The sequence below is a fragment of the Periplaneta americana genome, chromosome 12, assembly GCF_040183065.1.
Source record: "Periplaneta americana isolate PAMFEO1 chromosome 12, P.americana_PAMFEO1_priV1, whole genome shotgun sequence".
Classification (NCBI taxonomy): Eukaryota; Metazoa; Arthropoda; class Insecta; order Blattodea; family Blattidae; genus Periplaneta; species Periplaneta americana.
The window spans coordinates 58,122,030-58,145,909 of NC_091128.1; the positions used below are offsets into that span (position 1 = coordinate 58,122,030).

The 23,880-nt window shown below is 37.3% G+C and overlaps 1 protein-coding gene across 4 annotated transcripts in view; it reads left to right on the forward strand.

Moving 5' to 3' along the window:
- ENGase (cytosolic endo-beta-N-acetylglucosaminidase) overlaps positions 1 to 23,880 on the forward strand; it is a 79,586-nt gene that overhangs the window by 8,086 nt on the left and 47,620 nt on the right. For all 4 annotated transcript variants that reach the window (XM_069841389.1, XM_069841390.1, XM_069841391.1 and 1 more), the window contains exons 2-3: positions 11,662 to 11,810; positions 18,374 to 18,677. In XM_069841389.1, coding sequence (XP_069697490.1) covers positions 11,662 to 11,810; positions 18,374 to 18,677 — 453 coding nt within the window. The remainder of the gene's footprint in view (positions 1 to 11,661; positions 11,811 to 18,373; positions 18,678 to 23,880) is intronic.

Consider the following 23,880-nt stretch of genomic DNA (forward strand, 5'->3'; position numbering starts at 1 on the left):
AACTGACAATGATATGAAATGATAGAGGAACGTCATTGTTTCATATGGGCTTTAAAAGTGTTGGATATGATTACCCTGAGTGACACAGCAGATGTCAAAACAGTAGTCCATTTGTTCCCAGACACCCAACATATCCTCAGTTATCAGCTCCAGTGTACCTTCAAATCGTCCATTTGTTATGGTAATGGGGGAATATACACAGCATCCTTGACATAGCTCCACAAAAAGAAATCACAGGGTGTTAAATCAGGTGATTGTGGAGGTCAGAGCAGAATTGGCAAATCCTAATTCTTGACACAGCCGATCCAGCATCCTGGTAGGGTGGCATTCAGGTGTTGGCGAATATCTGCGTGGAAACAGAGAGGAGCACCATCCTGTTGAAAGATTGGATTATGAAGATCTTCCTCTAGTTGAGGCATAAGCTATTCTGTTAACAAGTCTATTTTCCTGAGTGAAAGCCAGGACGAAAAGTTTTTCCCAAGTAAGTAGTAAGCGCAAGGAAGACACACCAGTGTTTATCTCTACAAAAACAAAGGAAGGAAACAACTAAAGAAACATAAAGTGATCCGCACCTGCTCCGGAAGAGCGGCCATATCTCTTTAGAAACCAGGGTATATAAAACAACTCTCACCTAAAAACATAACCGGAAGTGACGTCTAACCAAAGATGACTGACAACGAAACTTCAGTTAACCAAGTAGACTACTGCGACATCTGTCGGAAGTCGGTTGAAAACAATGACAACGCAGTTGAGTGCGAAGAATGCTGCAGATGGCAGCATTCAGAATGCCTTGGCCTAACAAAAGGAGAATACGAAATAATAAAAAGGAAGACTTGCAAGCTGACCTGGCTATGCACAGTGTGTAAGCCAAAGCTTCTGCGGAAGCCAAAGGATGTAGAGGACAAGCTAGAGAAGCTTGCGGAAAAACTTGAAGAGATGATGGACCTCATGGGGAACAAACTAGAGGAAAAAATTCGGAAGGAATTACACACTGTCCTGCCGGACGAACTAGAGAAGTATGCTGTAAGGAAAAGTGTTATAAAGGAGAGAGACCCCAAGCCCCCACATATTGGTACCAGGAGGGATACCCAGAACATAGAAAGACCTAATACACAAGAAGATACCCCAGGTAGCAGCAAGGGAACAACACAACAGGAGCAAGAAATAAGGGAAACAAGGGAAAGAGACTCACAGGAAGACAACAGCCTTGATAAGGAGGAAGATCGCCCCTTCACAGAGGTAGTGACCAGAAGAACAAGAAACAGGAGAATCCAACAGGCCAAGAGAGAGACAGTAATCGGAACAAAGGAAGACGGAGAACTCCAAGCCGGGGAAAAAATGGCGTGGCTATTCGTGGGTAGACTTAAGAGCACTACCACAGCCGAAACACTCAAGAACTACCTAGGGAAAAATGGAATCGACGGAGATGTTGATGTCGAAGAGATTCAAACGAGAGGAAGAACTAAAGCATTCAGAGTTGGTTTTCGATTTTCACATCTGGAGAAAACTGAATCCGCGGATTTCTGGCCAAAAGGAGTATTAGCCCTTCGATTTCTTTTTCGGAGGGCACGGTACGAGGGAGTTTCCCTCGACGCATAAGAAACGCCTATGAATAATGAACTGGAATGTCGAAGGCCTAATCACAGCTTTCCAATATCTAAACCCAAATATCTGGGCCGACAAAGACGTAATTGTACTAACAGAGACTTTCCTCACCAAAGACTGGTGCTCGCAACACCATTATACAATACACTCCCTTGCCACACAGGGACAAACTGGAAGACCCAAAGGAGGAATAACCATACTTCTAAAATCATGGTTATGGCCTTTCCACATCCTGCACGAAACAGAATGCATACTGGCTATAAAAACCATAGCAACTGTCATAGTGGCCGCATATTTTCAGCCAGAACTAGAAGAGCAACACCTCCTCAACGAATTGAGCCAGGCCATAAACAAAATAAACAAAGAGGAAACAGTAATATTAGCCGGCGATTTGAACTGCCGCATAGATATAACACAAGACAAAGCAGCTTCTGTTATTTCCTATCTAGAAAACGAAGGGTTGTCTTTGATAAATGACAAGCAGGAAAAGACTTACATCTGTCACAATGGCAGCAGCACGATAGGCCTCATCTTCTCTAATATGAAGAGACTACATCTCACAGGCAGGGAAGCATTAAACAACGTAGTAATAAGAAAACACCTGCCAACCATCGCGCACTTTATCATGGATACCACTCAGAACACCGCACCAAGCACCAGCATGAAATACTCAAGGAAACTTTCGCCAGACCAAATGAGGATTGAAGACCCTCGAGTAAACTCAGCTATAGAACATATCAGCAGGGGAGACATGGATGCCGGGCTAGAAACCATGGAAAATATTATCATGTCTGCCATGATGCCGGCGAAATCAGTTGCAAGGAAAGCTCAACCCTGGTTCAACGCAAAATGTTATGAAGCTAGAAAGAAAACAATATCCGCCCTCCACAAAGCAAGAGACTCGGGTCTCCCAAATCATCTGAAGGAATACTCCCACACCCGCAGGGCATACAAAATGGTGCTCAAAGAAACGAGGAAGCAACATATGGTACAGGAGGAAGCCAGGCTCCTAACAGACGCAGAGAACGCCCCCTTCAAAGCGTTGAAATCCAGAACACCACGTTTCCCGAGGGACATACCCATCCAAAAGTGGGAAGACCACTTTCGTGGTCTCCTCTCGCAAACAGACAGAAGAACAGATGCGCGGCGGCAAGAACCTCCGAACCACACACAGGAACTCACAGTTGAAGAGGTGACGGAAGCCATCCGCACGACAAAAAACAACAAGGCAGCAGGACCCGATAATATTTGCAATGAACACCTCAAAGCATCACTACACATCCTCGCAGAAGCATGGACAGAACTCTTTAATAAATGCATCTCAGCAGGCACCATACCAGAAAGGTGGAGGACATCCACTATGAAAGTGATGTACAAAGGGAAGGGTGACGTAGGGGATATGAACGCATACAGAGGAATCGCCCTAGAATGCACTGCTTTCAAGGTCTTCAGCAAACTCCTCACCAAGAAACTAACAGAGTTGACTGATAACAGGATACCAGAGGAACAATTCGGCTTTAGACAGGGACGATCAACGCTCCAAGCTGTGCAGTGCCTACTAAACGAGATAGTAGAGGTGCTCAAACATCAGAAAGGAAGAGTGATATGCACTTTCGTGGATTTCACCAAAGCCTTCGACCTACTAGACCGTGGAAAAATGATACAAAAGCTAGCCGATACCATAGGAGCAACGCACTATATCACCACATTAATAAAGGACATCCTATCCACAAACTACGTGCAAGTGAACGACAACCTAGCAACATCCAAACCCATAAAACAGAACATCGGCATCCTACAGGGGGATCCCTTAAGCCCATTGCTCTTCAATCTAGCCACCATGGACGCCATCAAGGCTGTGAGAAAGGATAAGGTAAAAGTTTTCGTGTACACAGACGACATGGCAATTCTCTCCAAATCGCAAAGTTACCTCCAAGAAGCCTTCAACGACCTTGCAAAGTGGGCAACCGAAACCGGCCTGAGAATAAATGAGACCAAAACGGTAACAATGGTTTTCAGGAGGGGAGGCAGAACAACACCAAAAGACACCATTTATTATAATGAAACCCCCCTATCATGCGTCAATCACTTTTGCTACCTCGGCATCACCCTGCAGCCGCAAGGAACAACGTTCACAAAGGACGTGAAGGAGAAATCTAGAAGTGCCATAGTAGCCATGAGTGACATACGGAGCCTGAATGAACTGTCCCTGAACACAGCACTCGCTCTCTTCAAAATGAAAATACTGCCAATATTGTCCTACGAAATAGAACTCACATGGCCACACCTCACAGAAGGGAACATAGCAGAACTGGAGAAAGTCAAAGCGGTCTATCTAAAACGCTTACTATGCCTGTCGCCATCAACCCCATCGAGGCTGGTTTATGAATTAACCAGGGAGCCCTTCCTGATCGAAGAATTAAGAATCCAATACCTGTTACCAGCTACCAGAGCGAGCACAGCATTTCTACAGAAGTGCAAAGAGAAGAAAGAAGACATCTGGCCTGAATTTTACAGCACCGAAGCGATGACATCTGATCTCTGGACTCATGGAAACTACGAGCTGAAACATCTAGTGACAAGAATGGCTGTACATGGTTTTCATCACAAAGTCTGCAGCAGTGCACACTACCACTCACCAGATGGAAACTGCGTGTGTCTACTGTGCAAGAAATCCTGTGAAAGATACCATATCCTATGGTGCACCGAAAGAACGAAATCATTGATTTCATACAGTGAAGACAGCGCCCGTAGGGAAAAGCCCTAAAACTCTTTCTCTTTGCACGAATGTGCGCTTCCTCTTCTTTATTATAGGTGAGGTCAGTGACAGTAGGCTCGACAAAAAAGAAGGGCCCATACACTTTGCGCCTCCTCATTGCGCAAAACACGTTTACTTTTGGTGAGTTTCTCACATGTTCCACAATAGCATGTTCGCAAGCATCTGAATGCCACCCTACCATACTCTGTGTCAGCAGAAAATGCATCTGAGGGTCAATTATAAGCTCTTCTATTGTATCCCCTCGAATCTTAAAACTTTGTGCAGTATTGTGAGTGAAAGTATTATCTCTACCCCAGCCCACGCACATCTTGAATCAGCATAGATCACACTGTGTCAAATGATGGAGCTATATGCATATAAAGGAAAACATCGGTCTCTTACAGATTACACAATTAACACACTACTGCTTTCAATACAGCTGAGTCATTGCTCTTTAAATTTGTGTCTACTATATTAATTGTTTTATTATTTTCTACTTTTATTTAGCTAATTAGGTGTAATAGATCAAATATTGATCAGATATTTTGTATTTGACAGATAATGGAGAAAAAATGGGAGTATAAGGGTACAGTACACAAGTTATTCATAGATTTCAAAAAGGCATATGACTTGGTTAAGAGAGAAGTTTTATATGATATTCTTATTGAATTTGGTGTTCCCAAGAAACTAGTTAGAGTAGGCCTAATTAAAATGTGTCTCAGTGAAACGTACGGCAGAGTCGGTATAGGTCAGTTTCTGTCAGATGCGTTTCCAATTCACTGTGGACTAAAGCAAGGAGATGCGCTATCACCTTTACTTTTTAACTTTGCTCTAGAGTATGCCATTAGAAAAGTCCAGGATAACAGAGAGGGTTTGGAATTGAACAGGTTACATCAGCTGCTTGTCTATGCGGATGACGTGAATATGTTAGGAGAAAATTCACAAATGATTAGGGAAAATACGGGAATTTTATTTGAAGCAAATAAGAAATAGGTTTGAAGTAAATGCTGAAAAGACTAAGTATATGATTATGTCTCGTGACGAGAATATTGTACGAAATGGAAATATAAAAATCGAAAATTTATCCTTTGAAGAGGTGGAAAAATTCAAATACCTGGGAGCAACAGTAACAAATATAAATGATGCTCGGGAGGAAATTAAACACAGAATAAATATGGGAAATGCCTGTTATTCGGTTGAGAAGCTTTTATCATCCAGTCTGTTGTCAAAAAATCTGAAAGTTAGAATTCATAAAACAGTTATAAGCTTATTATCGGTTGTTCTTTATGGTTGTGAAACTTGGACTCTCACTTTGAGAGAGGAACATAGGTTAAGGGTGTTTGAGAATAAGGTGCTTAGGAAAATATTTGGGGTTAAGAGGGATGAAGTTACAGGAGAATGGAGAAAGTTACACAACACAACTGCACGCATTATATTCTTCACCTGACATAATTAGGAACATAAAATGCAGACGTTTGAGATGGGCAGGGCATGTAGCACGTATGGGCGAATCCAGAAATGCATATATAGTGTTAGTTGGGAGGCCGGAGGGAAAAAGACCTTTGGGGAGGCCGAGATGTAGATGGGAGGATAATATTAAAATGGATTTGAGAGAGGTGGGATATGATGGTAGAGACTGGATTAATCTTGCTCAGGATAGGGACCAATGGCGGGCTTATGTGAGGGTGGCAGTGAACCTCCGGGTTCCTTAAAAGCCAGTAAGTAAGTAAATAATTCTGTTTATAGATTATTGTGACATTATGGAGGGTGAGGCTGGATCATCCGTTATATACAGTACACTAAAAAAAAAGGCAAACAAATAGGACAATCCGATTTGCATAAAGAGACTGTTGTGTATAATGTTCTTAAAGGTCTTGCAGAACATCCCGAAAAAATTGTCACTACTGATTTTGGGAAATCTCGAGATCTAACTGCAAAAATGTGTGAATTTTCTAAACGAACTATAAACAAGGTTTTCGAGAAAGTGCTAAAATCTGCAGAACTTCTAAAATTTTCTTCTCCCACGAAAACAAACGACGTCATATGACAGATCTCAATGACTTTGATAAAGATGCGTTACACAGTACAGTACTTGAATTTTATGACAGAGTTGAATATCCGACTTTATCTAAATTAAGGAAAGTCATGGCAGGAAAAATTGGGTTTGAAGAGTCACAATCGTGTATTTTTAAAATATTAAAGAAACTGGGGTTTACATACAGAATATTAACAATGGCAGAAGATGTTTAATGGAAAGACAAGGTATTGCAGAGGCAAGGGCTGCTATCTTGAGAAGAATCCACAATAACTCATCATCTAGCTATACTAAGCCCATATTTTATTTGCCTGAAACAGGGGTCAATAAAAACTATTCATTGAAATACATATGGCAGGACTCAAAATCATCAGGTGTAATGAGGATACCTGTTGGAAAGATGGGGGGAGACTTATTGTATGCCATGCTGGATTGTTCCCGAAAGTAAATTGGTATTTGAGGCTAAAAACAACACTGCCTATCGTTCAGAAATTAATTCAGAACTGTTCAAAGAGTGGTCCGTGAATGATTTCTTTAACATACGTATATGAACCAATGTCTCGAAAATAAGTTTTATATTTCTGATTTTTAAAGAATGACTATTGCACAGGGGGTTAATCTATTTTGTGGAAGAATATATTAAACAGTAGAGGTCAATGTCTTCATAATGTGCTAATTTCTCATTTTTTAAAGAACAGTTATATTACACAGGGAGCTAAACTATTTTGTGCAGGCATATTATATTAAACATTAGGGGTCAATGTCTTCATAATGGGTATATTTCTTTAAGAATGGTTATATTGTAATAGTAGTAGTAGTAGTAGTAGTAATTATTTATTTATTTAACCTGGTAGAGATAAAGCCATCAGGCCTTCTCTGCCCCTCTACCAGGAGATTCCAACTATAATATGAAAAATAAAATTACAGTTAAGTTAGTATTAAATTTACAATTATGATTACAGTAAAATCAAAGTATGAAAAGATTACCTGACTAATGAAAGCTAGATAATTTATCATAGGAAAACAAAGAATATTTTATATTTACTGAATTACAAGTTAAACCTAGAATAACAAAATTATATGGTGATGAAATCACCGGATATTGAAATATTTTGTGATAGATTAAGGAAACTTAGAAGATTGAGGATTAATTTATTTTATGTAAGCATAAATTACGTAGTAAAAAATATACAGGTCAGGATTTTCATTCATGGGTATGGTACACAGTACAGATCGCTGGAACTTCTCTTCCCTTAAACATCTTATGACTGAACCAAAGCGGCAACTATGCATTGACCTTGAAGTGAATATTCAATTGACGCTGACTTTAGGATGCTGGTTCAGCTGTACCGGAAATCATGATTTGCTAATTCTGCTCTGGCTTCCACGATCATCTGATTTAACACCCTGCAATTTCTTTTTGTGGGGTATATGAGGGACATTGTGTATGTTCCCCCATTACAACAACAACTGGACGATTTGAAGACAAGCATATCTAGTGCTTTAGAGCTGAATGGACTACCATTTAGACATCTGCTGTGTCACCCAGGCTGTTCATATCCAACACTTGTAATGTCCATTTGCAACTTACGACGTTCTTCTATCACTTCATATCATTGCAGTTTTTGTATGTCAGTTCAGTAAGTAATAAGTCAGCGTTACTTTTGCACCATGTCTTTTGAATAATCTTGTATTAGTACGAACTGTGCCCTGCTGTCAGTGTCAGGGTTAAAGGGTTTGATGAGGGTATACCTGCCCTTTTTTCTCTGTTCTTTCCAAAGCTGCGATGATTTGTTACACAATATGCACTAATATTGTATGGTATGTAATTGTGTTGTGAGGTATTTTCTGCACAGCCTGGTAGCTCTGCAGACGCAAAGTAATATCCCAGAAATTTTAAAGTTATTGAGTAGCAATCAGTTTCTTTTTTCTTTTTAATTTCTTTGGTTGATTATTTAATGACGCTGTATCAACTGGTACTAGATTATTTAGCGTCTGTGAAAATGGTAATAGGGAAATGGTATTTGGCGATATGAGGCTGAGAATTCACCATAGATTACTTGATGTTTGTCTTATGGTTGGAAAAACCTCAGAGAAAACCCAACCAGCCCAAGCTGGCATTGAATCCGCACCTGAACAGAGCTCCAGATTAGCAGGCAAACACTCCTGCCGTCTGAGCTGTGCTGGCCACTAGCAATTCTATGAGACAATTCCTTCTTATGAAAGAACAGTTTTTAGATGGATATAGGCCTGTAGCTTGTACAGTGATCACATTGTCTTTTTTTAGGGTGTCCTCTTTCATTTTATATATTGGGTGAGGTGAATAAAAACAAGTAAGCACTTTTTTCAAGTACTTGCTGGGGTTAGGGTGAATGATAAACGAATTTACTTATTATTTTCTGAGAGAGAGTACTTATACAGTGAAGTGAGGCCTTATTAAGAAGTAAACCACCTAAATTTTCCAAGTACTGACTTGAAAATTGTTGAATAAAAACAAGGGAATACTTGTTGTAACAAATAAGCAGTATCAGAATTTCAAGGTAGGTGGGAAGCAGACTTGTTATTTCTTTCCACTATTAGAAATGGCTGCTTTCCTGCAGGTTCATCAAGTGAAGCGTTATTGAGAAAGAAAAGATATCAGTCTACAGAAATCTAACCATTTGTTATGGTTTGAAAATAAAAATGTGGATTTCATAACAAACTCTTTTCTGGCTGGCGATGTGGAATCTTGTGGTGGTGCAGTGTCTGCTCGAAAGAAAATGGAGATCTTTCTTCATTATCTCAGTGACCCAGGTTACTAATGCAGCATTGCAGAAATCTTTGGCATTCACCGAACCACACTTTGCAAATGGAGTTCACATTTTCAGATACCTACAGTCATTGGTGCTGTTGACTGTGCTCATATAGAAATGAAGAAGCCTATTTTATTCGGTGGTGAGTACATCAACCGAAAAGGCAAGGCTAGTATTAATGTACAGGTGACCTGTGATGCGAGTGAATGATTCACAAGTATCGATGTACAATGGCCAGGCAGTGTACACGATAGTAGAATCTGGTGGCAGAGCTCAGTACAAGAACTATTATCACGATTTAATGGATCTGTCTGTCTACTCGAAGACTCAGGTTATGGAATTTCTGTATGGCTATTAACATCATTTAGACACCCATGCAAGAATAAGTGTACAATATTGTACATTCAAAGGAAAGGGTTGTAATAGAGAGAATGTTTGGCCAAGTAAAACAACGATTCCCTATTCTTGCAAATCGCAAAAGAACATCTTTAGAAATTGTTCCAGAATTGATATAAAGCTGCACAGTGCTTCACAATATCGCAAAGGATTTGCAGGATGTCTACCATGAAGTGGAAGAAATCCCCTTGCCACCGCCATGGCTCATTTGGTTAAGGTGCTTGCCTGCCGGTCTGAAGTTGCGCTCGGGCGCGGGTTCGATCCTCGCTTGGGCTGATTACCTGGTTGGGTTTTTTCCGAGATTTTCCCCAACTGTAAGGTGAATGCCAGGTAATCTATGGCGAATCCTCGGCCTCATCTCGCCAAATACCAATCTCATCGACGCTCAATAACCTGGTAGTTGATACAGCATCGTTAAATAACCAATTTAAAAAAAATCCCTTTAGTTGGATCAGGATTTGATCTTCAAACTGAAGAGGATAATGAAATTCGAAGAGAACAGAAACGTCAACAAATTCTGCAAGTTCTAAATATGTGAAGATTAATTTTAGTTACATAAAACTGTATTTGTATTTGCTCCGATTTTTCGTATAGAGAGTGTATTTCCTAAGTTTTTGTCTGCAATATTGGTTTTTTCTATTTGAATGGGTATCATGTACTTAAGAATGTAATTGATTGGACTATAATTTAAATAATACATGTAATTGAGGACCGTTTTTGCAAAACTTGCTAACTGCAAAATTTGCAAAATTGGGATTTTGATGGATTCGTTAACATTAGGCAAGACCTCTACATGATGTTAAAGGCGTCTTAGTAAAATTGGATTATTTCTCTTCATTGTAGTGTGTCAAAGTGTGATCGTATTTCCAAAACTTGCTTTCTGCTATAAGTAAGAGTTACAGCAAAACTTGCTTATTACAGTGTTTTGTCTCTCCTGTAAAATTTAGTTTTTTCAGTTAGCAAGTTTTGCAAAAAACGGTCCTCAATTATAAATAATTACTAATGTATATTAGGTATGTGTTATTGCGATGTATAGGCCTTTTAAAGAGACAATAACAGTTTAAAACAAGTAATAATAATTTAAGAAAGAAAATGTTAGGTGACTGAACTGTGGATCTCCAGGTAATGAGATCATTAACTGTAATAAACACCTTAAACTATTTAAAATCAGGTTACAGGTTGCTCTTTTGAGCATAAAGAAAATACAAGCTAAGGAAGAAATACGTTTAACCTCCAACTTTTATAATTGCTAAATGAGGTTGTGCCAAGGCAGAGGAGAAAATGAACAGGTGTTAAAATGCATAGTTGCAAGTAAACACTTGAGTAGAAAGAGAATAAAATGGAAAACAAGTAAGTAGGCCTACTTGAAAGTAAACCATTTAGCTTTTCCAGTGCGCACTTTAAGATATTAGTAAACTATTATTCACTCTACATGTAGGAGATTTCTATTACTCGAAAGTGTAAACTACTTTACTTTCAAGTAAGATCTTATAAGAGCTCACTTGTTTTTATTCATCAATAATTTAAGTCTCTTTGTAATATTATTCATGTGCTGCGAAGTGTTTAGTTTAAATTTCACACCAGTTTCAGTTAAATATCTGTGAATTTTAGTAAATGTGATGCTTTTAATTATTATTTCTTGAATTTCACACAGGAATTCTTTCGTATGTCATTTTTTTATATTCTTTGTACTGTTAACGTTGGGAACAAGACTATTAATTCTGGACTTCTTTCGACTCGTGTAGTTAAATGTTATGTTTTATTTAATGATGCTCCCAACTGCCGAGGTTATATCAACATCGGCAGTGTGCCAGAATTTTGTCCTGCAGGAGTTCTTTAACATGCCAGTAAATCCACTGACATGAGCCTGTCGCATTTAAGCACACTTAAATGCCATCGATCTGGCCCGAGATCGAACCTGCAACTTCGGGCATATAAGGCCAACACTATATCCACAGCACCAACCAGGCCAACTGACTCATGTAGTACCTATCATAGTGTTGCAATAAGTGAGGTTAGGAGTATACTATCTAAATTTTTACCTCACGAAACTGACATCTGTTTGTAATTTTCAGATTCGTGCATGGGAGCAAAAAACATGATGAATATCGCTTCTTTCATTGGGCTGGAATTGATACATTTATATACTTCAGTCATCAACTTGTTACCATTCCTCCACCTGTGTGGATTAATTCTGCACACTTGCATGGTACAAAAGTTCTAGGTAATTATGTAATGCACTTGTTATGACTTGTATTTATGAATAAAATAAGGTGTTTTGTAATTGTGTTTGATTTATTCATTGCAAAGGCCTTAATCTTCACATGTAGGCCTACCAGATCTTAATTTTAAAATGGGAAAACAACCACTTTTACGTCTTTGCCTACTGAAAACTTCAATTTAATAAATTATGCTCTCTGCTGTATGCAGTGATTATTTATTTGTGAGTAATGTACCACTTGCGGACACTTCGTGAACAAACAGTTTGTACTGCTCCCTGCAAACAGTGGTCGAATTGAAATAAATTACTATTGGTATGTCTTAGATACAACCATTTTTATGAATTTCTTAAAAAAAACATCACTTGTCATTCCCTGTGTTTTATCACCACTATCATGCTTCTTTCTATTTCTTTGTCCTGCGTGGGAACACCGCATTAACCACTACTGCAAAAGTGTTTAAGACGAGGTACATAGTATGACTGACGTGTCTATAATTACATTTCCATAAAAAATGATAAATAAATACACTAATTAATAAGTTTGCTAAAAACTGAACTCACCTGTTTTCGGCAGTGTTTCCAAAATTCTTTAGGCGAGTATCATCTTTTTCATCTTCCTTGACCCTAATTGATGTAAATTCCATGCCTCTTCTCCCACTCCGTAGCCATTTTTTGACGTAATATTTTGTTTTAAATTCACAGATAAGTGGATTCATACTTCTTATACAATACAATTCGAAGCAGTTCCTTCAGATAACTTATTTCGAATGGGTGAAATATTATTCATTATACAGAACATGGGTTCACATTCACCAGTAGAAAGATAAGACTAATGTTTTAATTGCAGATACCAAATGCTGTAATTTCTCTGGCACTGACTTATCTGCACTTTTTCTCGATTTTCCTGAAGCTGCGTTTGCTGAATGTGGCATATATGAAACTTGTTCATTTAACATGCAACATGATAATCTCAATAAATAATGGGAATATTGTCGAATATTTTATTGTATAAAAAATATCAACATCATCCGTGATATACAATCACGTTTTTGTAAATCTTGGTATGATGAACTTATGTGAGAATAAATTGTCCGAAAAAGTCTCCCCCGCCCCCAAATTAACAGCTAAGCTTCTGAAGAACTGTTCCTTAAGAATTCTCGGTGTCTTGTTGCTCTCCGTACCGCTCTCTATTCATCCTCTTTCACAGTGTCAGTTTGTCACCTATGGAACTTCTTATCTCGTCATGTCAGGGATTGCCGAACGATTAATCAATTTAAATTAAGAATTAAGAATTACATACTTTTTCTTGAAATTGATTTGTGAGTGTTAGCCGATTTTTATAGGTTATTCTGTGTTTATATAAATTGTCATTTAGGCCTATCATGAAGTAGAATTAGGATATGAATTGTAAATAACTTAATTATGTATCATGTTTAGTTAATATTTCACTACAGCCCATGTAAGCTTGTTAATGTGCATGAAAATATTTTTATATTTAAGTATGACTTTACTATTTTTGTCATTGTTTCATTATGTATTTCACTTCTGGTAGTGTGGAAGAAAAGGCCTCATGGCTTTAACTCTACCAGAATAAATAAATAAAAAGGAACCTTTAAACACCAATTTATCTGTAGAATTGATACTTTTTTTTCACATATTATCTGAGATTATTAACAAATGATATTTACCCTGGCAGGCCTATTCAAAATTCAGCCAACTTCGGAAATTGTAATGTCACACTTTTGCAATTGAAGCATTACATTAGAAAGTTCCAACATAGCATCATATAAATGCCAAGATTCACAATAAACTATTACTATTAATGGAGGAAAATTCGTTCTCGCACTGGGGATCGAACCAGAGAACCCCTAAGCTTGACACGCTGAATGCTCTTAACCAATTGAGCTATGCTGGGATCTGATCCACAGTGTCAGCTGAACTCTCGTCCTTCGTATCATCAGTGGCCTACTACCAGCATTTTAGCATTTTAGACATTACATGTCACATATAGAGGAACACATATTTAAATGACTTTATAGCCATTTTCAACAACAGTTTTGTTAACTTAACCGATATATACGAGGGTCAGTCAAATGAAAACGAGAAATAATTTTTTTCTCCACAGAGGAAATTTATTTCTCAATATAATCTCCACACACCAGTGTTTAGGCACTTATCCCACCTGCTCACCAGATTTTTGATACCTTGTTTATAAAAAGTCTTTTGGCTGCTGATAGCATCACTGCTGCACTTCCTCAATTATGTCACTGTCTGTTGCAAATCGGCACCCTCCCAAGTCACTTTTGTGCTTGCCGAAAATCTGGAAGTCGCAAGGTGACAAGTCCGGCTGTAAGGAGGTTGTTCGAACACTTCCCAGCACAGATCCCGAATGGTGTCTATGGTGTGCCGAGCTGTGTGTGGTCGCGCCTTGTCGTGTAACAAAATGACACCTTCACGCAAACGTCCAGGTCGCTTGTTTTTGACGGCATGACGCAATTCAGTACGGAGGATTTCGGATTATCGAGCGGAGGTGACAGTGATGAAGTTACAGGAGAATGGAGAAAGTTACACAACGTAGAACTGCACGCATTGTATTCTTCACCTGACATAATTAGGAATATTAAATCCAGACGTTTGAGATGGGCAGGGCATGTAGCATGTATGGGCAAATCCAGAAATGCATATAGAGTGTTAGTTGGGTGGCCAGAGGGAAAAAGACCTTTAGGAAGGCCGAGACATAGGTGGAAGGATAATATAAAAATGGATTTGAGGGAGGTGGAATGTGATGGTAGAGACTGGATTAATCTTGCTCAGGATAGGGACCGGTGGCGGGCTTATGTGAGGGCAGCAGTGAACTTGCGGGTTCCTTAAAAGCCATTTGTAAGTAAATGAGGTAAATCTGTAAGAGGCTGCCCTTTCTTAATGTTATATACAATTCTAAACTGTTCGATTATATGTTTTTATGGTTAATATGTCTATTGATTCCTCCATTTGGTTCAATTTATAGCTTTTTAGCACAAGCTCATTCTCGACATACTGATGTCTTTCGTAAATTTTGTTTCTTAAAGATTGGTGTTAGTACTTTTTGTCTTTCCAAAAGCGAAACTGAGCACTGCAGCCATTCTGATGATACTGATATTGATTTTTTTTATGTTTGTGTGGATCCATTTTACTTGTCTAAAACAAACTGCATTCTATATTGTTGTAGTTTGTAATAAGACAAGGATATTAATTTTGTTTTTAAGGAGTACATTTCAAATGTCCAACAATTACGATAAAGAGAACTACTAACGTGGTTACTCTTAGACCCATCACTGTCATGAGTTTTTATTTTCTTGTGGCAAGAAGGCTGCATTGCATTGGAGTCAGAATTACTGCTAATACAATAAAACTTCTTTTATGCATTTCGCACTTCAATAATTTACTCCGAAAAATAAAAAGAATTTAATAAAAAAAATGTAAAACCCAATAATTGCCTAGATATGTATAAAAATGTTACATTCTTTACATAATATGTAAAATATGTAATATTACTAAGAATATGTAAAAATAGTCTATGTAGAATGAAACTCAACTATAACCATATCAGAAGCACAAATCGCCGACATTTGTCATTTTCAGTTGTCTACAAATAAAGGAATGCAATTGTAATTACATAAGAATCCGGTCTCTACTCATGAGTCATAGGTTTCAAAGGTGAGGATGGAAAGCACTTGGCCACAAACTAAGGGGGTGAAGTGTGCAGAGTGTTATACAATTTAAATGTGCAAGAGAGAGAGAAAAAACTAGCGAGTGTGCACTATTGGACATTGTATAGTTGACTTTGCGATCAACTCCAATAAATAAGAGCCCATTTTAAATTTTTTATACTTTTTGACATCTTAATTGACAAGTGGTATGCCATACTTGAGTCCCTTGCTGTGGTGTCATGGTCTAACTAAGGTGTTCCTGCCTAGGACTCGCGTTACAGAATTCTCATGGGGGAAGAAATTTTCTAATGAATTTCGGTCAGTGAATGGGACTGGTGCCCATCCAGCATTGTGATGTACTTGGGAAGATAAGATAGGTAGTGAAATCTGGTTACAAAAGCCAGCTATAAAGGTTGAAGAGATCATCGTGCTAACCACGTGATACCTCCATTTTGGTTGGATGATCGTCCACCTCTGCTTGGGCATGTGGACGTCAGACCAGCAGCTGGCTGGTCGGTCTGAGTTCTTAAAGGACTGTAGCACCGTGGATTTATTTTTTTTCGGATGCCATACTTGTCCAATTCGACCACTGTCTGTAAGTGTTCTCCTGCTGGTGTCAGTAATATACTGTAGGCCTACCATGTTTCTGGAATAGATAATAATTGACGAGCATTCATATGAACGATTGAAGAAAATGGAAAAGTTTCATTGTGGTACAGCAAGAAGAACACTGCAAAATTGTTGAGATTTAACAATCAGACACCAAGGTAAATTTATCTTCTTTTATGAAATTAATAGAGACCTAAACATTAAAAAAAAAGGATTAAATGACTTTGGTTTCTTAGTAATTACGTGTACCCATTAACAGTACTATAAAATTTCACATTCTCTCTTTGTAAGCAGTGATGTCCAGAAATATATCAAGATATACAGTAAAACTTCGATAAGACGCGCCTATTTATTATGCTATCCTATGTAATATGCTTTTTTTGTCCAGTCCCTGCACATTTCATATATAACGCCTTTGTAAAATTCCCCGTTTGTTGTGCTCAGGTCCCTCATAGTACGCTGATTTTGTGGAATATTTTCGATGTAATTTTCAGCAATGTACTGTAACAGCAATGAAACATCTTGGTCATTGAACTCACTGGTGCCATTAACCTGAAAAGTATTGGTATTCGACCCTTTACCTGCGCATTTAAACTTTCATACTTCATACCTTAGTATACCCCACCCTCTTGTTACACTTTCTTATGCGCGGTTAAAGCCTACATACAGTTACAATACCTCACCCTCTTGCTAACCCTCTCTCAAACAGCATTCCTCACTCGGCCGTAATAAAATTCTGAAAATTTTTGCTGGGCAGTTCCTTTGTTATCTTTTAGTGTATTGAAGTATCTGTGAATGTGATTGCAATGAGTGTTAAACAGAAAGCACTTTCTGTGTCGAAAAAATTTGAAAGCTTACGAAAGTACGATGAAAACAGTACTCTTACTCAGAAACAACTCTGATTAATTAGGAATCCCATCATCGACATTAAGGACGATAATAAAAAATCGTGACTCAATCACTGCAGCTGCAATGTCGGGAGGATGTAATCGCAGGAAACTGAAGTATGGTAAACATGAGGACTTTGAGTACACGCACATGGCAAACAACTATAAATGACTTTTTTTTTTTTCGATAGAATTAAGTATAGTACATATTGTAAATGTCTTTGACATACAGTACAGTAATTACATAATGGAGTAATACTGTATTACCTTTCATGAATCATGTATTTCAATAAAGAAAAATGCTAATAGATACTGTATATAAGTCAAAATTAGTATACCCGCCTAATATGTGGTCCCAGTTAATACGCAGTTTACACCCGGTCCCTTGAACAGCGTCTTATCGGGGTTTTACTGTAATTCTATATATCCCAGTTGTGGGCAAGGTATGTTTTTTTCAATGAGGTGATGTGAAGCAGCTGAGTAAAAATGTAAGCGCAAATGGGATGGTATACAATCCCTGTATAGTTAAAGTGAAATTTGTACCAAATTCATGAATGAAGCAAAAAAAATTAAAAGCAAAGCATCCTTACAAATTATTTTGTTTCTTCTGAAAGTAATAATAGGAATAAAAACTGTGAACAATATGAAGGGAGTGGAAGAATGTGATAGGCCTACATCACTTCTCGCATATTCCATCTCAGGGTGACCAAATTAAATTGTGTCCTGCTAGATTCACGTTTCGAACCACTGTGCACTGGTGTGACCATGCCTTGTACAGGAATCGATCACAAACATTTGGAGTAGGTTCGAACTTTCGTTGAACAGGTTATGTATTCGCAAATTAATTCGCAGGAATCATTACATTGTTTTTATGGTAGTTTTGCCAAGACTTTTGAAATCATTCCATAAAAACGCGACTTAAAAACTGGAATGTTAAAACGAGATTTTATCGTGTTCGTAATGCTAATATTCTTTTTTCAGATTTCCTATTGAATTTTCTGAAGTTTCAGTACATACAAGAAAGCCAGGCAATGGGATTCTATGCATCAGTTAGGCACCCAAAATGCTGAGCAATCATACAAACAACAGTGCATTAAATGAACTCATATGTTTGCAGAATTTTGAAAATTAAAATGGAATTTTTAGCTGTATTATGTAATTATGGACAACAATGGACTACATGGTTCACCTTAAAAAAAATAGGATCAAGTATATGTTGAGGTTTTGTGAAGGATTTGGAATCTGAGGTTTTGTGTAGCATACCATCTCCTCAGTTCTGGTTCTCATATTGAAATTCATCCATTAAATCAATTAAAAAATATCAGCTAAAGATGTCGAATAGTTACATAGATTGGTTCACACTTGAATTTTATATTTTTAGGCACATTGATAACTGAGTGGGATGATGGAAAGAAAATATGGGAAGAAATATTGAAGAGTGACAGCACTGTTGAAGACTTCGTGGACAGTTTGGTTACCATCTGTTACAATTTTGGTTTTGATGGCTACTTAATAAATGTTGAAAATGTTATTCCAATGGAACATATTGGCAAATTAGAATTATTTGTCAGTCTGCTTCATAGTAAGCTACATTCAAAAATCCCGCATGCAGAAGTATTATGGTATGACAGTGTTACAAATGAAGGGAAGCTTAAATGGCAGAATGAACTCAATGATCGAAACAGGTAAATATATTAAGTTACGAAATTAATTCTGAATAGTAATATGCTTGAATATTTCCAATAACATTTCAGAAGAATTTATAATATTGTATCCAGGATTGCTTTACTACTACTACTACTACTACTGCTACTCCACCACCATCGCCATCACCGCTGCCACCACACCACCACCACCACCACACCACCACCACCACACCACCACCACCACACCACCAACTACAATGCAGATCAGGGGTACTAAGTAAAAAAATGTATTTTGTGGGTAAGATAGCAAAAAAGTTTGAATATCACTGCTCTATACAATAATAATAATAATAATAATAATAATAATAATAATAATAATTCTTTATTTATACTGGCAGAGTTAAGGCCATAGGGCCTTCTCTTACACTCTACCAGGTCACAAAGTATACAAGCAGTTAAAATTTAACAAAAAGTTATAGAACAGAATACTAACATATTACAAAACAGTTTACAGCAGAACGCCGGAGAGAGCAGTCGCATGTGCACAACTCGCTAACACAGTATAAAGGCTATTGGCCTGAGGAAGAAGCGAAGAATACAGTAAGAGAAGATGGAACAATGGTTACAGAAAGAGACATCAGGAAAAGATAAAGTAAGTGAATTAAGTAGAGAGGAAAGGAATAATAAGGAAGGCTCAAATCAAGTAGAAGTAGAAATGAAGAACCAGGCTTTAGAAAACTTAAGACTAAAGGTAGAAAACATCAGTGAAAAGATAGAAGAGTTGATGGCAGAGAATAACAAATTAAAGAAGAAGATGAGTGACTACGATCTCAAGATGAGGAAAAATAACTTAATAATTTTCGGGGTCGAAGAAAGGGGCCGGGAAAAAGAGATGGATACCTTTGAGAAAGTGAGAGAATTATGTGAAGTGATCTTTAATATCGAGTTGAGAGAAGAACATGTCGACCATATGTACAGGTTAGGGAACGGGACCAAAAGATCTATCTTCTTGAGCTTTATGAATACAAAAGTAAGGGAAGCTATTCTGAATAACCTAGGACAGCTCTGTGGTTCAGGAGTGAGAGTGGAAACAGATATGCCATTTGAAGTAAGAAATAGAAGAAAACAGCTACTACCTTATATGAAAGCAGCGAGGGCGAAGGGTCACTTTGCTAAAATGTACGAGGATAAACTGAAAGTGAACGGAAAATGGTATGATCTGGAGTTTTGCCTGAGGAATGAAGATCATCCAGAATTTGGACTAACGAGAAGAACGAAAGAGGACAGTGGACATATTTCAACTTTGCAGAGGGAAGCAACGAGAAGGCAACAGAGAGTCGACGTTAGCTACATAAGTGGAGGGAAGGAGCAGAAGAAAATAATCTCAACTTCAAGGACAGAACAAGTGATTGTCGCAGATCAACACTTGGTAACAGGAGCGAATAGTAATGAGTTCAGGAACCCACATACTGACGTACGAGGAAGTGTAAAGATGATGGCACAGCAAGGAGAAGACAACAGTAACATGTTCATGCAGCGTAAGCGGATTCCTAGTCTCCATACGATGGCGGTAAGGTTAGCGCACTCCAGAAGGAATGCTGACAATAACGGAACAAGCAACATGGGCGCTAGAAAAAAGGCGAGGGATGATAAAAAGAGAAACCAAGATTCAGGAAGTGATAGGGAAGAAAGTAGTGTAAAGAATAAGGGTGCAAGTGTAAGTGGAAATTTAGTATGTGAAAGTGAAAGAGTGGGGGGGAAAATAAAAGAGGAATAGAAGAAGAAATAAATAGAAAGAAAGATAGAGATAGAAATAAGACAGACGAACAGTAAAGAAAGGTCAGAACCTGCGACAGCTGAGGATATAGCAGAGATATTTGATATGTTTAAAAAACAATGTGAGGATGTGATCAAAAGTGCAAGTAAAGTGAAATTGTAAATGATCGAGAAGTATAGGGGAGAGAGAAAGCGTATAAGCTGATGTGTAGAGATAAATATAAGTATTTATAGGAAGTGAGAATAGTGACAATGGATTAGGTGTAAGCAGAATAGTGAGAAAGTGAAAGTGAGCGCAAATAAGAATGAGTGAAAATAGTGAGAAAGGGTTGAGAGAAGTGAACAAGTGACAGCATAAAATTAGTACTAACATTTGAACGTTGGAACAGTAAATGAATAAAAGGTCAAAAAACAAATAGGTCAAATAATTCAATATAATAATTTATAGAGAAAAATTGAAATTGAGATTTTAGTGAAAAGTAGTTAGAGGAAAAGGGGGGTGAGAAACAAGTATATAATATTAGATATATTATGATTAATGAACAAACTGAGAATAGCAAATGAAATGTAGGAGAAATACTGAAGGGGAGATTGACCAAGTAATAAAAAAGGTACATAGTGTAATTGGGAATTTTGGTGTAGACGTGCACTGCAAATAATGTGTTATTGTAATAATATGTTAATGGTGGCACCGGATACAGAAATGTGAGGTACACCATTACATGTAAAGAAGTGCTGTGAAGAAATATATTTCATATCAATATATATCATATCATATCATATCATATTACAAAAAAAAAAAATAATAATAATAATAATAATAATAATAGCATAATAAAATCGACACTAAACAACATGAAAATAATACCATAATAGAAAAAAGAAAGTAAAATACATTGGAATATAGCAAAAGCAACTCATTTAGTACAAATGGTTAATATGGAAAACGTAAGGAAGAATATAACAAAATAGAATGTAATAAAATAATAATAAAAAAGAAAAAAAAAAGAAAATTAAATAAAATTCACAATAAAAGGCTATGATAATAAATTCATCAGCTGATAAACAGAACAAAAAGGGGAAAGGAAGGAAAAGAAATATATAGCCTATATTTTTACAAAACTATCGCAGAGAAAAGAGCTTATAACTGAAAAAAATCTCAATTGAAAAAGTGCAATTTTAATTTATTTTTGAAACTAGACAATGTCCGACAGTCTCTGACATGTTGTGGTAGAGAGTTCCAGAGATGAGCTGCAGAGATAGTGAAAGATGAAGAGTAGAAGGATGTTCTGTGTTTAAGAATGGAGAGAGTGATATGGTGTTGTGAATGAGTATCTATTTCGTGATATGAGAATGTTGAAAACGAGAAGCTAAGTAGCTAGGGTTAGAGTTTTGAAGAATATTGAAGAGTAAAGTGAGAGAGTGAATAGTTATTCGCATATTTAGTGAAGGTGTGATACGGTCAAATCTATGGACGTTGCAAATAAATCGAACACATGCATTATGAACACGATGTAGTCTGTCTGCCAATTTCATGTTAAGGTCATGATGTTATTCTAGTTTTTCTACGTCTGTTTCCCAATTTTTCCCATTTAAGTTCTTTTATCATATCATTCCCTTGTCCTCTTTTACCTTTAACAAATTAAGTTGCCCTATACTGGATTCTTTCTAAGGAATTTATCTGATATATTCTATAGGGATCCCAACATATAATTCCGTATTCCATTAATGGTCTCACTAATTATGCTATTTCCCTCGATTTGAGGCTAGCTTTTTTCAAGATTCCCATAATAAAGTGAGGTTCCCTCCACGCTTTTCCCATAACATTTTCAACCTGCTATTCCCAAAAAATGTTGCAGTTTATATATGCTCCTAAGTATTTACAATATTGTTCTTGCAGAATTACAACACCATTGAATTCGTCTTAATTTAGACTAGTTTATTCTCGAGTTTTACAGAATGTTATAGATTTACTTTTAGAACCATTTGTGATGCAGAAAACACTCATTCTCACAACACTCTTCATAAGTGTTAAAAATACCCACCGTCCTGTGCTAAATAACACTGTGAGGTCTTTCATACGACCTGGGTTGCTCTGTGTACTTCAGCATTGCTCAGAGACTCACATGTGGCTCTAATTTTTTCTTTCATATTCCTCTTGTTCTTTGACGATACAACTGCTAGACGATTTCTTTACTTTGCACCCACAAAAAGAAGTCATGAGATCAAGGTGGCCAAACTTGGTCCTCCTCATCCAATCCACCTTCCAGGAGATAACAGGTCAGCCATTTGTCGAGCCATGAATAAAAAGTGAGCTGAACAGCCATCTTGTTGAATCCACATTCTTATCCTTACAGTGACAGGGACATGTTGAGGATGTCTGCATACCTTGCACCATTCAGTGTTCCCTTGAGATCATACCATTGTTTAGCACAGTGTGCGGACATTTTGATCACTAATGGAAAGTTCTGTGTGAGAATAAGTATTTCTAATATCACAATAACTGAGATATCATATTGATAATGTATTTTTCTGTTTTCTTTGATTGTATATAAAGAATGAAAGAAAAAAAGTTTCAGTGAAAGTCTTTTCTTTTTAAAAATCCTGTGTAAAGATCTAGGTTCTCATTTGAAAATTCAAAGTTGGCCCCAGTTACCTCTACTTCTAGTTTATCCCAGAAAATGAAAGTACGATCAATTGATTCTTTATATAGATTTTTGTATTAATTTCTTTTCGTGAACATCCAATGTCGTGCGTTTTTCGAGAAAAAGAGGTGATACAAGTGCTGTGAAACATCCTGTATATATTACTATACCTATAACAACATTTTTACTAGATTTTTGCTTTAACTTAAAATATGTTACTGTTGTTTAGTCAACTGTCCGAAGACAGGTCTGAACCTCACAAGTGATACCAAGAAGGCACCACTTATGAGGCAACTAGGCCAGGAGTTAATTTATTTTTATTTTTATTTTTATTTAAGCTGGTAGAGATAAGGCCATCAGGCCTTCTCTTTCTCTCTGCCAAGGGATTACAACTACAATATTAAGAATACAATTACAATTATAATTACAATTAATGGGGTAGGGTGGCAGTTCCTTTCCCCCCTCCATTGAATACATCACCAATTAGCTACATATTACACTAATCAGACTTCAGGTATATACAAACAATTGTTGTTCCTCTGGCACATATCGTCAAATGAGGTGTACTGCCTGATAATAGATGTACATATCAGCCAGAACCTCAATCAGAGGACGTATATGTTACTATGTATCTTAATTTCTCAATCATTAATATACAATAAAATATTAATTTGGTGCTGTACTCGTTTGTGTGTGTACGTGTATGTGTGGGGATGTGGTTGCGTGTGCATGTGTGCATTTTTTAATTAATATTCTGTTTATGTAAATAATTTTAATAAAAATAACTAATAGATCTTAACTTAGCATTAAACTTCAGATTA